The 12,864-nt window shown below is 43.4% G+C and overlaps 1 protein-coding gene across 5 annotated transcripts in view; it reads left to right on the top strand.

The window, feature by feature from the left end:
* The window catches only part of LOC106583291 (LIM domain and actin-binding protein 1), a 43,488-nt gene that overhangs the window by 12,448 nt on the left and 18,176 nt on the right, over nucleotides 1–12,864 (top strand). For 4 of the 5 annotated variants that reach the window (XM_014167273.3, XM_014167275.3, XM_014167272.3 and 1 more), the window contains one exon: nucleotides 5,328–5,373. In XM_014167273.3, coding sequence (XP_014022748.1) covers nucleotides 5,328–5,373 — 46 coding nt within the window. Of the gene's footprint in view, nucleotides 1–5,327; nucleotides 5,374–5,836; nucleotides 5,907–12,864 lie in introns of those variants that run through there. The other variant, XM_014167279.3, reaches the window with a different exon arrangement.

Raw genomic sequence — 12,864 nt, forward strand, 5'->3', positions numbered from 1 at the left:
ACAGTTGCATCATAGTGCTTGATGGTTTTTGCGACTGCACTTGAAGAAACATTTCAGATTGACTGACCTTCATGTCTTAAAGTACTGATGGATTGTCGTTTCTCTTTGCTTATTTGAGCTGTTCTTGCCATAATATTGACATGAGCTGTATTCGAATACCAATACTAACATACTGTATACTACATATTTAATGAGTATATACTATTAGTTTATTTTAGTATACTATAAATGAATAGGATCCTTTCAGTTGAGCGTACTAGCTCTTCGCCTGTCTACCTGAAGTTGTTGCTGAACAACCTCTTGCTAGCTAGTTAGTATAACAAATTACTAGTTAGACATTTCACGACTTTGGGTGTGTTCTTAAATTCAATTTGGAGTGCCAGAGTGCACTCATGAATTCAGAGCGTTGTCAGATTGTCCGTTTTGTAAATTCAGAGCGTTTCACTATCGGAGCGCACACTGGATGCGCAGGCCAAGGAGTAGGGTTGATTTGAGCATTCTGACCTTACAACAGCAGTCAAGGACCCAAGCTAACGTTGGCTAGCTTGCTAGCTACTTATAGACACAAATGAGACTACTCTGATCATTTACTCGCCCTAGCAGAGCTGGTTAGGCAGTTTTCATGTTATCCAGATCATTAGTGACTGTAACTGTGCTGCTGGCAAAAAATGTAATTACACTTTTTTACTGACGTTTACTGATACCAGCCATATTCAACGGGTGTTGAGTGCTTGTAATTTCATTATTCTGCGCTCTGGTACACTCAGACCAGGGTGCTCTGAAATCGGAGTAGATAGCCAGAGCGAATTTAAGAAAGCACCTGAAATGAGAACGCACAACGACTATACCATTTAGCTAAGCTAAGATTGATGACAATAAAAGTAGGGTAGTTAGTTAGCCTTTAGTTAATATACTGGCAAGTCTGACATAAGTAGCCAACTAACGTTAGGGAGCTAACACCTGTACATACTGCTGTAATGATATGCTATGTGGTTTGTAAGGACAACGTAGCTAACAAATTGTCAGCCAACATAACGTGTAAGGTAACTTATTTGAAAAGTCATTTCTTTATTACATTGATCAACATTTTCTTAACATTTGTCATAATTAGGTAAAGCAATGAATTTGTATCCGCTCTCATTGTACTTTGGCTGCATATTTTCTTCAAATCTGAAAACAATGTGAAGCCACACCCATTTGGGCCCTAAAGTACAGAAAGTGTCCTCTGTGTATATACTTCATATTTTGCTGAATTTAGTATGACATCCGGGAAATTTTGGCATACTAACTATATCCATACTATGACCAATAAGCATTCTATATACTCAATTAACATCACAAATAGTACAGTTAGTGCGGTTAGCATGAGTATTCGAACACAGCCCTACTTGGTGAAAGAGCAAAGCTATCTTCTGTATACCACCCCTACCTTGTCACAAGAAAACTGATTGGCTCAAACGCATTAAGAAGGAAAGAAATTCCACAAATTAACTTTTAACAAGGCACACCTGTTAATTGAAATCAAAGTTTATTTGTTATGTGCGCTGAATACTGCAGGTGTAGACCTTACAGTGAAATGCTTACTTACAGGCTCTAACCAATAGTGCAAAAAAGTTATTAGGTGAACAATAGGTAGGTAAAGAAATAAAACAACAGTAAAAAGACAGGCTATATTCAGTAGCGAAGCTATAGAAGTAGCGAGGCTACATACAGACACCGGTTAGTCAGGCTGATTTTGAGGTAGTATGTAGATATGGTTAAAGTGACTATGCATATATGATGAACAGAGAGTAGCAGTAGCGTAAGAGGGGTTGTTGGCTGGGACACAATGCAGATAGCCCGGTTAGCCAATGTGCGGGAGCACTGGTTGGTCGGCCCAATTGAGGTAGTATGTACATGAATGTATAGTTAAAGTGACTATGCATATATGATAAACAGAGAGTAGCAGCAGCATTCCAGGTGAGAGAATGCTGGTTGAGAGAATGCCAAGAGTGCAAAGCTGTCATCAAGGCAAAGGGTGGCAACTTTGAAGAATCTTTTTTGGTTACTACATGATTCCATATGTGTTATTTCATAGTTTTGATGTCTTTACTATTCTTCTACAATGTAGAAAACAGTACAAATAAAGAAAAACCCATGAATGAGTAGGTGTGTCCAAACTTTTGGACTGGTACTGTATATTTGGGGAAGGGTGTAAAACAATTTCTAGAGTGTTGAAAGTTTCCAAGAGCACAGTGGTCTCCATCATTGGGAAATTGAAAAAATGTGGAACTACCCAGACTCTCCCTAGAGCTGGCCGTCCGACCAAACTGAACAACTGTGCAAGAAGGACCTTGGTCAGGGAGATGACCAAGAACCCAATGACCACTGACAGAACTACAGAGTTCCTTGGCTGAGATGGGAGAACCTGTCAGAATGACAACCATCTCTGTAGCACTTCACCAATCTTGGCTTTATAGGAGAGTGGCCAGACGAAACCGTTCCTCAGAAAAAGGCACATGACATTACGCCTGGAGTTTGCAAAAAGGCACGCGAAAGACAGCGCAGCGCATAAGTCAAAAGATTTTTTTATTTTATTTTACCTTTTTATTTAACCAGGTAGGCCAGTTGAGAACAACTTTTCATTTACAACTGCGACCTGGCCAAGATAAAGCAAAGCAGTGCAACACAAACAACAATAGAGTTACCGTAATTTTCCAGACTATCGAGCGCACCTGAATATAAGCCGCACCCACTGAATTAAAAAAATAATATTATTTTGAACATAAATAAGCTGCACATGTCTATAAGCCGCAGGTGCCTACCGGTACATTGAAACAAATTAACTTTACACAGGCTTTAACGAATCACGGCTTGTAACAAAAATAAATAGGCTTTAACGAAACACGGCTTGTAACAAAAAAGAAAAAATTAGCAGTAAGCTTTAGTTGTCTTTTTGCACTGAGTCAATTCCTCACGCTGCTGTTTCCAACGTCTTACCATCGACTCATTAAGACCAAGCTCCCATGCAGCAGCTCTATTTCCTTTGCCAACAGCCAGATCAATCGCCTTGAACTTGAAAGCTGCATCATATGCATTTCTCCGTGTCTTTGCCATGAGGGTGACAAAATGACTACCGTAATCAGAATGATGGGAAGTTTGAGAGCGCTTGATTTAATCTAAACAGTAAACAAAAAAGTTGTTTGACCTTAACCCGTTCGGCAATTTCATTGGTCTAATGAAAGCTTCATGCCGCCAAAAAACTGAGCACATCACAGAATGTTTAAAAAAAAAAAAAAAAATTGAAAGCAGGAAAAATCCATATATTAGCCGCGTCATTGTTTAAGCCGCGAGGTTCAAAGCTGGGAAAAAAGTTGCGGTTTATAGTCCGGAAATTAAGGAACACATGGAATCACAAACATACAGTCAATAACACAATAAAAAAATCTATATTCAGAGTGTGCAAATGAGGTAAGATTAGGGAGGTAAGGCAATAAATAGGCCGTAGTGGCAAAGTAATTACAATTTAGCAATTAAACACAGGAGTGATGAATGTGCAAGTAGAGATACTGGCGTGCAAAGGAGCAAAAAAAAAGAACAATATGGGGATGAGGTTCTGTGGTCTGAGACAAACATTTTACTATTTGGCCTGAAAGCAAAGCGCTATGTCTGGAAAAAAACAGGCACAGCTCATCACCCATCTCACACCATCCCTGAAAAGCATCCCCAATAGCATGATGCTGCCACCACCATGCTACGAGGGATGCTTTTCAGAGCCAGGTACTGGGAGACGGGTAAGGCTAGAGGAAACAATGAATGGAGCCAAATACAGGCAAATCCTCAATGAGAACCTGCTTCAGAATGCAAATTAGACTGGGATGAAGATTTACGTTCCAACAGGACATTGACCCCAAGCATACAGCCAAAGTAACTCTGGATTGGGTTCAGAACAAGAATGTGAAAGTCCTTGAGTGGCCCAGCCGACGCTTGAGAAAATCTGCAAGGAAGACTGGGAGAAAATCCAGATGAGCAAAGCTGATACAGACATACCCAGGACAACTCAAAGCTATAATTGTCGCCAAAAGGTCCTTCTCCAAAGTATTGACTCGGGTGTGAATACTTATGTAAATACAATTTCTGTATTTAATTTTCAATAAATTGGCAAACCTGTCTAAAAACATGTTTTCACTTTGTCATTATTATTGTGTGTAGATGGGTGAGAATCTATTTAATCCATTTTGAATTTGGGCTGTAACAAGTTGTGGAATAAGTCAAGGGGTATGAATACTTTTCTGAAGGCGCTGTATATAAGGTACACAGGCAAATTACAATTGGCCCAGAACAGAACAGCACGTCTGGCCCTTAAATGTACACAGGGGGCTAATATCAACAACATGCATATCAATCTCTCCTGGCTCAAAGTAGAGGAGTGATTGACTGCATCACTACTGGTCTTTTGTGAGAGGTGTTGTGTTAAAAGTACAGAACTGTCTGTTCAATTGGTTAACACACAACTCAAACACTCATACATACCCCTCAAGACATTCCACCAGAGGACTCTTCAGTCCCGAAGTCCAGAACAAAGGCTAGGAAATGCATACTGCACTAAATAGAGCCATGACTACATGGAACTCTCTTCCACTTCAGGTAACTCAAGTTAGTAGTAAAATCTGATTTAAAAAAAAAAAAAAAAAAAAAAAAAGATTCAACAACACCTCACGGTACAATGCGGACTGTGAAGAGAAACGCACGCGCACACTCTTACACACACATTCTATAACACACACTCTACACCCACACATTATTGTTTGTAATGTAAATTTGTATAACGCACAATGTTTAGAGTAGCTGCCTCCTTGGCAACAGCTAATGGGGATTCTAATAAAATATTTACATGTCCTTTTCTTCTGTTGCTATGCAAAGTAGATGTTACCTCACCACAATCTTGATATTCCAGTTCATCGCCATTCATCATATTGGCAACAGACTAAAAGTACAACTGTATGAGTTAAGAAAAGGAGAAACTTAATAAAGGGTTATGTCATTGGGAGGTGAATATTGCTCAGCCTAGACACAGCCAGTAGACCATTAGTCCCTAACCCTTCAGTGTGCAGATTCAGAAAAAAATGGATTTGTCAGAAAAATGTTAGCCTCACTAAACCCTTTTTATATTTCTTGCTCACCTACCTTCTCTTCAGACCTGCAAAACCTCTGAGGATATTATTGATTCAACAACAATGCAAACTTCCATTCCCAGTATAATGCCAATGTTGGAAATGCTTTGGTCCACTTTGTGTGCACCTCTTCTCTTGATCAGCAGAGGTCAATGTTGCTTCTCTCTCCCACAGGTACCAGAGAGCTGCTGAGGAGTCTAATGCAGAGAAGAAGAAAGCAGTGAGTATCTCCATTCAGATCCCCAACAGGAGGCCCACTCCTGGAATTACAGGAGGTGACGTCATTACATCAGACACACAGTCACCAGTTCAGTGATACACTTGTGGAGCTGTCCTCTTGGTTAAGACCCTGTCTCTTTGACTCTGTCACCAGTGTGTCTGCCAGAGTGGTTTTGTGCTCTCTTCTCTGCTTAGGCTACTTATGCTTGACAGTGAGTAAATAGGATAAAGCACTTTATCATTCACATTGTAAAATGTCTGCCTCCTTTTTAGTGGGCCTTTTCAAAAACTACCTCCCACACACATTATTATTCTCATCCCGGCTGCGGAACACACACACACTGAGTGCAAGCCTAGCTCTGCCTGGTCACTTATTGTGATGGGCTGGCAGTCGTGACCCTAATCCTGACTCAGTCGACTAATCCCAAAATAATTCCCTCTTGGGATAGTTGTCTTTATCTGTTGGGCAGTGCTGGAGAAGTGGACAAGGGAACAGGGAATAAGTGATCAGCCGATGTCATGCAGGAGTGCAAGGTAACTACCATTTCCAATAGCTGATAGATGGGGAATGTATTCTGATCATTGGTTACCTAGATGCCGGTGAATCTGGACCTAGATTGTAACACAGGAGTTGCCCTGCATGACACAACATTGTGGAGAGGCTCAAGTAGTTGTAGACAAACATTGTTTACACACAAGGTCCTTTCTTAGTTATTCAGAGCCACACACACACTGCTCTTACTGTGTGGTGCATGCTGTTCCTTCCTGTCTGTGCTGAGTTAAACAGGGCCAGTCAGCACAATTGTTTGTGTGTGTGTGTGTGTGCACGCCGAGAGGCAGGCAGGCAACACTGGTGTCAAGGGTGGGCTGTACATTTTCCATGGAAGGAGATACCTGAAAGGCAGTCCTCTGTGTTTTGGTATGGAGCATAGGGGTCAGGAGTTGTAACTTGTCAGACATTTTTCGGTCCTTGTGTATTTCCAGGTCAAACAGCAGTGATGTCATAATGAAGGATTACCTGAACATTTGGAACTGACAGATTACATGGGACCAAAACTATTTAACATGAGACTATGAGATGGCATGGTGGTCCACAAATAAACTGTAAGGAGCCTCCTGTAGTGTTCCTAATATTATGTTGACTATGTGGAATCTCAACCCCCCCCCCCCCCCATTCAACTGTGACCATTAGCAGTAATTGTTCTGTATGTAATTACAGGTATTATTATTTCTTCTTAATGACATCTATTATGTTTTCGAACCGCAAAAGACACGCAGAAGTTAATGATCGTTTTATAGGGGAATGAATGTTCCACTCCTTAAGAGCTATCATGGTGGCTTACTGTACTCTCAATATGTGGTCCTCCCTGCTGCTGAGTCAGTCAGACTGAGTCACAGTTTGGGTTCTGACCTGGAAGTAAGTGTGTGTGTTCAGTAGCGGTAATGGTGAAACTTAGCTGCTTATTGCAGGAACCTGACTGTCACTGACCGAGATGGCTCCATAGGTTAAACAGAACAACATCATGTGTTGTAGTTTACACTGTCTTCTTGAGGACAAAGGTGAAGAGTTTGGTTTTGTACAACAACACCATCAGGAATATGAACGTCATGATGTGATGTGATATGGCATCACAGATCTCAACACTGCCAGTATGAGGTTCTGCAACATGACATCAGTGCATGGGTATGGCTCTGACATCACCCAATGTGGTATAGATCTGCTATTTTTTTTATACTTTAGAACCGGAACCAGCAAACTAGCTAGTAGTCAGTTAGCCACTGCTAGCGGTCATCACTGTTAATTGGACATCTGCCAGCCTCAGTCTGGTCAATTCTTGCCAGTCTGCACAGCGCGATATCAACCCAGAGCATATCGGACTGCTTTTCTCTACCACATCTCCGGATTCCTACCGCAAGCTCTGAACCTTTACACCGGATCATCGCAGCTAGCTAGCTGCTATCTGAGTGGCTGCTCCTGGCTAACGTCTCTGTCCCGATGCAAGCACCAGTTAGCCTGGAGCTAGCCTCGAGCTAGGCCCATCTCCCGGCTAGCCACAGAGATCCATCAGACAATTCCTGGGCTTTAATTACCTCTTGCCAATTGGCCTGGACCCTTTGCTGCCGACACGGAGCCCCACCGATCCATCACGACTGGTCTGCCGACGTAACCGTCCGAGAGGGTTTCAACAGGCTCTCCCGTTGCGACGTCCCCCTAAGGCCCATCTGCTAGCCCAGGCCTGCTAGCTCTCTGAATCGCTGTGCCTCCAGCTTGCCCAGCTACTCACTGGACCCTATGATCACTCGGCTACACATGCTTCTCCCTAATGTCAATATGCCTTGTCTACTGCTGTTTTGGTCAGTGATTTTTGTCTTATTTCATTGTAGAACTTTCAGCCCTGCTCAATATGCCTTAGCTAGCCCTTTTGTTCCACCCCCCCACACATGCGGTGACCACACCTGGCTTAAATGGTGCCTCCAGAGACAACCTCTCCCATCGTCACTCAATGCCTAGGCTTACCTCCACTGTACTCACATCCTACCATGTCCTTGCCTGTACATTATGCCTTGAATCTATTCTTCCGCACCCAGAAACCTGCTCCTTTTACTCTATTCCGAACGCACTAGACAACCAGTTATTTTAGCCTTTAGCCGTACTCTTATCCTACTCATCCTCTGTTCCTCTGGTGATGTAGAGGTTAACCCAGGCCCTGCAGCCCCCAGCATCACTCCCATTCCCCAGGCACTCTCATTTGTTGACTTCTGTAACCGTAAAAGCATTGATTTCATGCATGTTAACACTAGAAGCCTTCTCCCTAAGTTGGTTTTATTCACTGCTTTAGCACACTCCGCCGACCCAGATGTCGTAGCCGTGTCTGAATCCTGGCTTAGGAAGGCCACCAAAAATCCTGATATTTCCATCCCTAACTAACATTTTCCGACAAGATAGGGGTCGGAGTTGCAATCTACTGCAGAGAGAGCCTGCAGACTTCTGTCATACTATCCAGGTCGGTGCCCAAACAATTCGAGCTTCTACTTTTAAAAATCCACCTTTCCAGAAACACCGTTGCCTCTTGTTATAGACCCCCTTCAGCCCCCAGCTGTGCCCTGGACGCCATATGTGAATTGATCGCCCCCCCATCTATCTTCAGAGTTCGTACTGTTAGGTAACCTAAACTGGGACGTGCATAACACCCCGGCCGTCCTACAATCTAATCTAGATGCCCTCAATCTCACACAAATTATCAAGGAACCTACCATGTACAACCCTAAATCCATAACCATGGGCACCCTCTTAGATATCATCCTGACCAATTTGCCCTCTAAATACACCTCTGCTGTCTTCAACCAGGATCTCAGCGATCATTGCCTGCGTGCGTAATGGGTCCGCGGTCAAACAACCACCCCTCATCACTGTCAAACGCTCCCTAAAACACTTCAGCGGGCAGGCCTTTCTAATCGACCAGGCCCTGGTATCCTGGAAGGACATTGACCTCATCCCGTCAGTAGAGGATGCCTGGTTGCTCTTTAAAAGTGCTTTCTTCTCCATCTTAAATAAGCATGCCCTGTTCAAAAAATGTAGAACTAAGAACAGATCTAGCCCTTGGTTCCCCCCAGACTTGACTGCCCTTGACCAGCACAAAAACATCCTGTGGCGTTCTGCATTAGCATCGAATAGCCCACGCGATATGCAACTTTTCAGAGAAGTCAGGAACCAATATAATCAGTCAGTTAGGAAAGCTAAGGCTAGCTTTTTCAAACAGAAATTTGCTTCCTGTAGCACTAATTCCAAAAAGTTTTGGGACACTGTAAAGTCCATGGAGAATAAGAGCACTTCCTCCCAGCTGAAGTGGGCAGCTGCCCACTGCACTGAGGCTAGGAAACACTGTCACCACCGATAAATCTATGATAATCGAGAATTTCAATAAGCATTTTTCCACGGCTGGCCATGCTTTCCACCTGGCTACCCCGGCCAACATCTCAGCACACCCTGCAGCAACTTGCCCCCCCGCTTCTCCTTCACCCAAATCCAGACAGCTGATGTTCTGAAAGAGCTGTAAAATCTGTATCCCTACAAATCAGCTGGGCTAGACAATCTGGACCCTCTCTTTCTAAAATTATCCACCGAAATTGTTGCAACCCCTATTACTAGCCTATTCAACGTCTTTCTTTTCTTTTTTTTGTATCGTCTAAGATCCCCAAAGATTGAAAAGCTGCCACGGTCATCCCCCTCTTCAAAGGGGAGATAGTCTAGACCCAAACTGTTATAGACCTATATCCATCTTGCCCTGCCTTTCTAAAATCTTCGAAAGCCAAGTTAATAAACAGATCACCGACCAACTTCGAATCCCACTGTACCTTCTCCACTATGCAATCTGGTTTCCGAGCTGGTCATGGGTGCACTGCAGCCACGCTCAAGGTCCTAAACAATATCATAACCGCCATCGATAAAAGACAGTACTGTGCAGCCATCTTCATCGAGCTGGCCAAGGCCTTCGACTCTGTTAATCACTGCATTCTTATCGGCAGACTCAATAGCCTTGGCTTCTCGAATGACTGCCTCACCTGGTTCACCAACTACTTCTCAGAGTTCAGTGTGTCAAATCGGAGGGCCTGTTGTCCGGACCTCTGGCAGTCTCTATGGGGGTGCCTCAGGGTTCAATTCTCGGGCCGACTCTTTTCTTTGTATGTATCAACGATGTCGCTCTTGCTACTGGTGATTCTCTGATCCACCTCTACGCAGACGACACCATTGTGTATACAGTTGTGGCCAAAAGTTTTGAGAATGACACAAATATTAATTTCACAGTCTATTGCCTCAGTTTGTATGATGGTAATTTGCATATACTCCAGAATATTATGAAGAGTGATCAGATGAATTGCAATTAATTGCAAAGTCCCTCTTTGCCATGCAAATGAACTGAATCCCCCAACAACATTTCCACTGCATTTCAGCCCTGCCACACAAGGACCAGCTGACATCATGTCAGTGATTCTCTTGTTAACACAGGTGTGAGTGTTGACGAGGACAAGGCTGGAGATCACTCTGTCATGCTGATTGAGTTTGAATAACAGACTGGAAGCTTCAAAAGGAGGGTGGTGCTTGGAATCATTGTTCTTCCTCTGTCAAACATGGTTACCTGCAAGGAAACATGTGTCGTCATCATCGCTTTGCACAAAAAGGGCTTCACAGGCAAGGACATTGCTGCCAGTAAAATTGCACCTAAATCAACCATTTATCGGATCATCAAGAACTTCAAGGAGAGCGGTTCAATTGTTGTGAATAAGGCTTCAGGGCGCCCAAGAAAGTCCAGCAAGTGCCAGGACTGTCTCCTAAGTTGATTCAGCTGTTGGATCGGGGCACCACCAGTACAGAGCTTGCTCAGGAATGGCAGCAGGCAGGTGTGAGTGCATCTGCACGCACAGTGATGGTCTGGTGTCAAGAAGGGGAGCAAAGAAGCCACTTCTCTCCAGGAAAAACATCAGGGACAGAGTGATATTCTGCAAAAGGTACAGGGTACAGGTACAGGGACTGCTGAGGACTGGGGTAAAGTCATTTTCTCTGAATCCCCTTTCCAGTTGTTTGGGGCATCAGCGCTACCATCAGTCCTGTGTCATGCCAACAGTAAAGCATCCTGAGACCATTCATGTGTGGGGTTGCTTCTCAGCCAAGGGAGTGGGCTCACTCACAATTTTGCCTAAGAACACAGCCATGAATAAAGAATGGTACCAACACATCCTCCGAGAGCAACTTCTCCCAACCATCCAGGAACAGTTTGGTGACGAACAATGCCTTTTCCAGCATGATGGAGCACCTTGCCATAAGGCAAAAGTGATAATTAAGTGGCTCGGGGAACAAAACATCGATATATTGGGTCCATGGCCAGGAAACTCCCCAGACCTTAATCCCATTGAGAACTTGTGGTCAATCCTCAAGAGGCGGGTGGACAAACAAAAACCCACAAATTCTGACAAACTCCAAGCATTGATTATGCAAGAATGGGCTGCCATCAGCCAGGATGTGGCCCAGAAGTTAATTGACAGCATTCCAGGGCGGATTGCAGAGGTCTTGAAAAAGAAGGTTCAACATTGCAAATAATGACTCTTTGCATCAACTTCATGCAATTGTCAATAAAAGCCTTTGACACTTATGAAATGCTTGTAATTATACTTCAGTATTCCATAGTAACATCTGACAAAAATATCTAAAGACACTGAAGCAGCAAACTTTGTGGAAATTAATATTTGTGTCATTCTCTCAACTTTTGGCCACAACTACATCTGACCCTTCTTTGGACACTGTGCTAACAAACCTCCAAATGAGCTTCAACGCGATACAACGCTCCTTCCGTGGCCTCCAACTGCTCTTAAATGCTAGTAAAACTAAGTGCATGCTCTTCAACCGATCGTTGCCCGCACGACAAGCATCACTACTCTGGACGGTTCTGACCTAGAATATGTGGACAACTACAAATACCTAGGTGTCAATCAGACTGTAAACTCTCCTTCCAGACTCACATTAAGCATCTCCAATCCAAAATTAAATCTAGAATCGGCTTCTATTTCGCATCAAAGCCCCCTTTACTCATGCTGCCAAACATACCCTCGTAAAACTGACTATCCTACCGATCCTTGACTTGGCGATGTCATTTACAAAATAACCTTCAACACTCTACTCAACAAATTGGATGCAGTCTATCACAGTGCCATCCGTTTTGTCACCAAAGGCCCGTATACTACCTACCACTGTGACCTGTATGCTCTCGTTGGCTGGCCCTCACTACATATCCGTCGCCAAACCCACTGACTCCAGGTCATCTACAAGTCTTTGCTAGGTAAAACCCCGCCTTATGTCAGCTCACTGGTCACCATAGCAACACCCACCCGTAGCACGTGCTCCAGCAGGTAAATTGCACTGGTCATCCCCAAAGCCATCACTTCCTTTGGCCGCCTTTCCTTCCAGTTCTCTGCTGCCAATGACTGGAACGAATTGCATAAATCTCTGAAGCTGGAGCCTTATATCTCCCTCTCTAACTTTGAGCAACAGCTGTCACTGCAGCTTACATATCACTGTACCTGTATGCAGCCAATCTGTAAATAGCACACCCAACTACCTCATCCCCATATTATTACTTACCCTCTTGCTCTTTTGCACCCCAGTATCTCTACTTGCACATCATCATCTGCACATCCATCACTCCAGTATTAATGCTAAATTGTAATTATTTTGCCTCTATGGCCTGTTTATTGCCTACCTCCCTACTCTTGTAGATTTGCACACACTGTACATAGTTTTTTCTATTTTTCTTTTCTATTGTGTTATTGACTGTACGTTTGTTTATGTGTAACTCTGTGTTGTTGTTTTTGTTGCACTGCTTTGCTTTATCTTGGCCAGGTCGCAGTTGTAAATGAGAACTTGTTCTCAACTGGCCTACCTGGTTAAATAAAGGTGAAATAAAGTTAAAAAAATAAATACATTTTGCTAACATAAAAA

This window comes from Salmo salar, chromosome 22 (genome assembly GCF_965601325.2).
Source record: "Salmo salar chromosome 22, fSalSal1, whole genome shotgun sequence".
NCBI classification, from domain to species: Eukaryota; Metazoa; Chordata; class Actinopteri; order Salmoniformes; family Salmonidae; genus Salmo; species Salmo salar.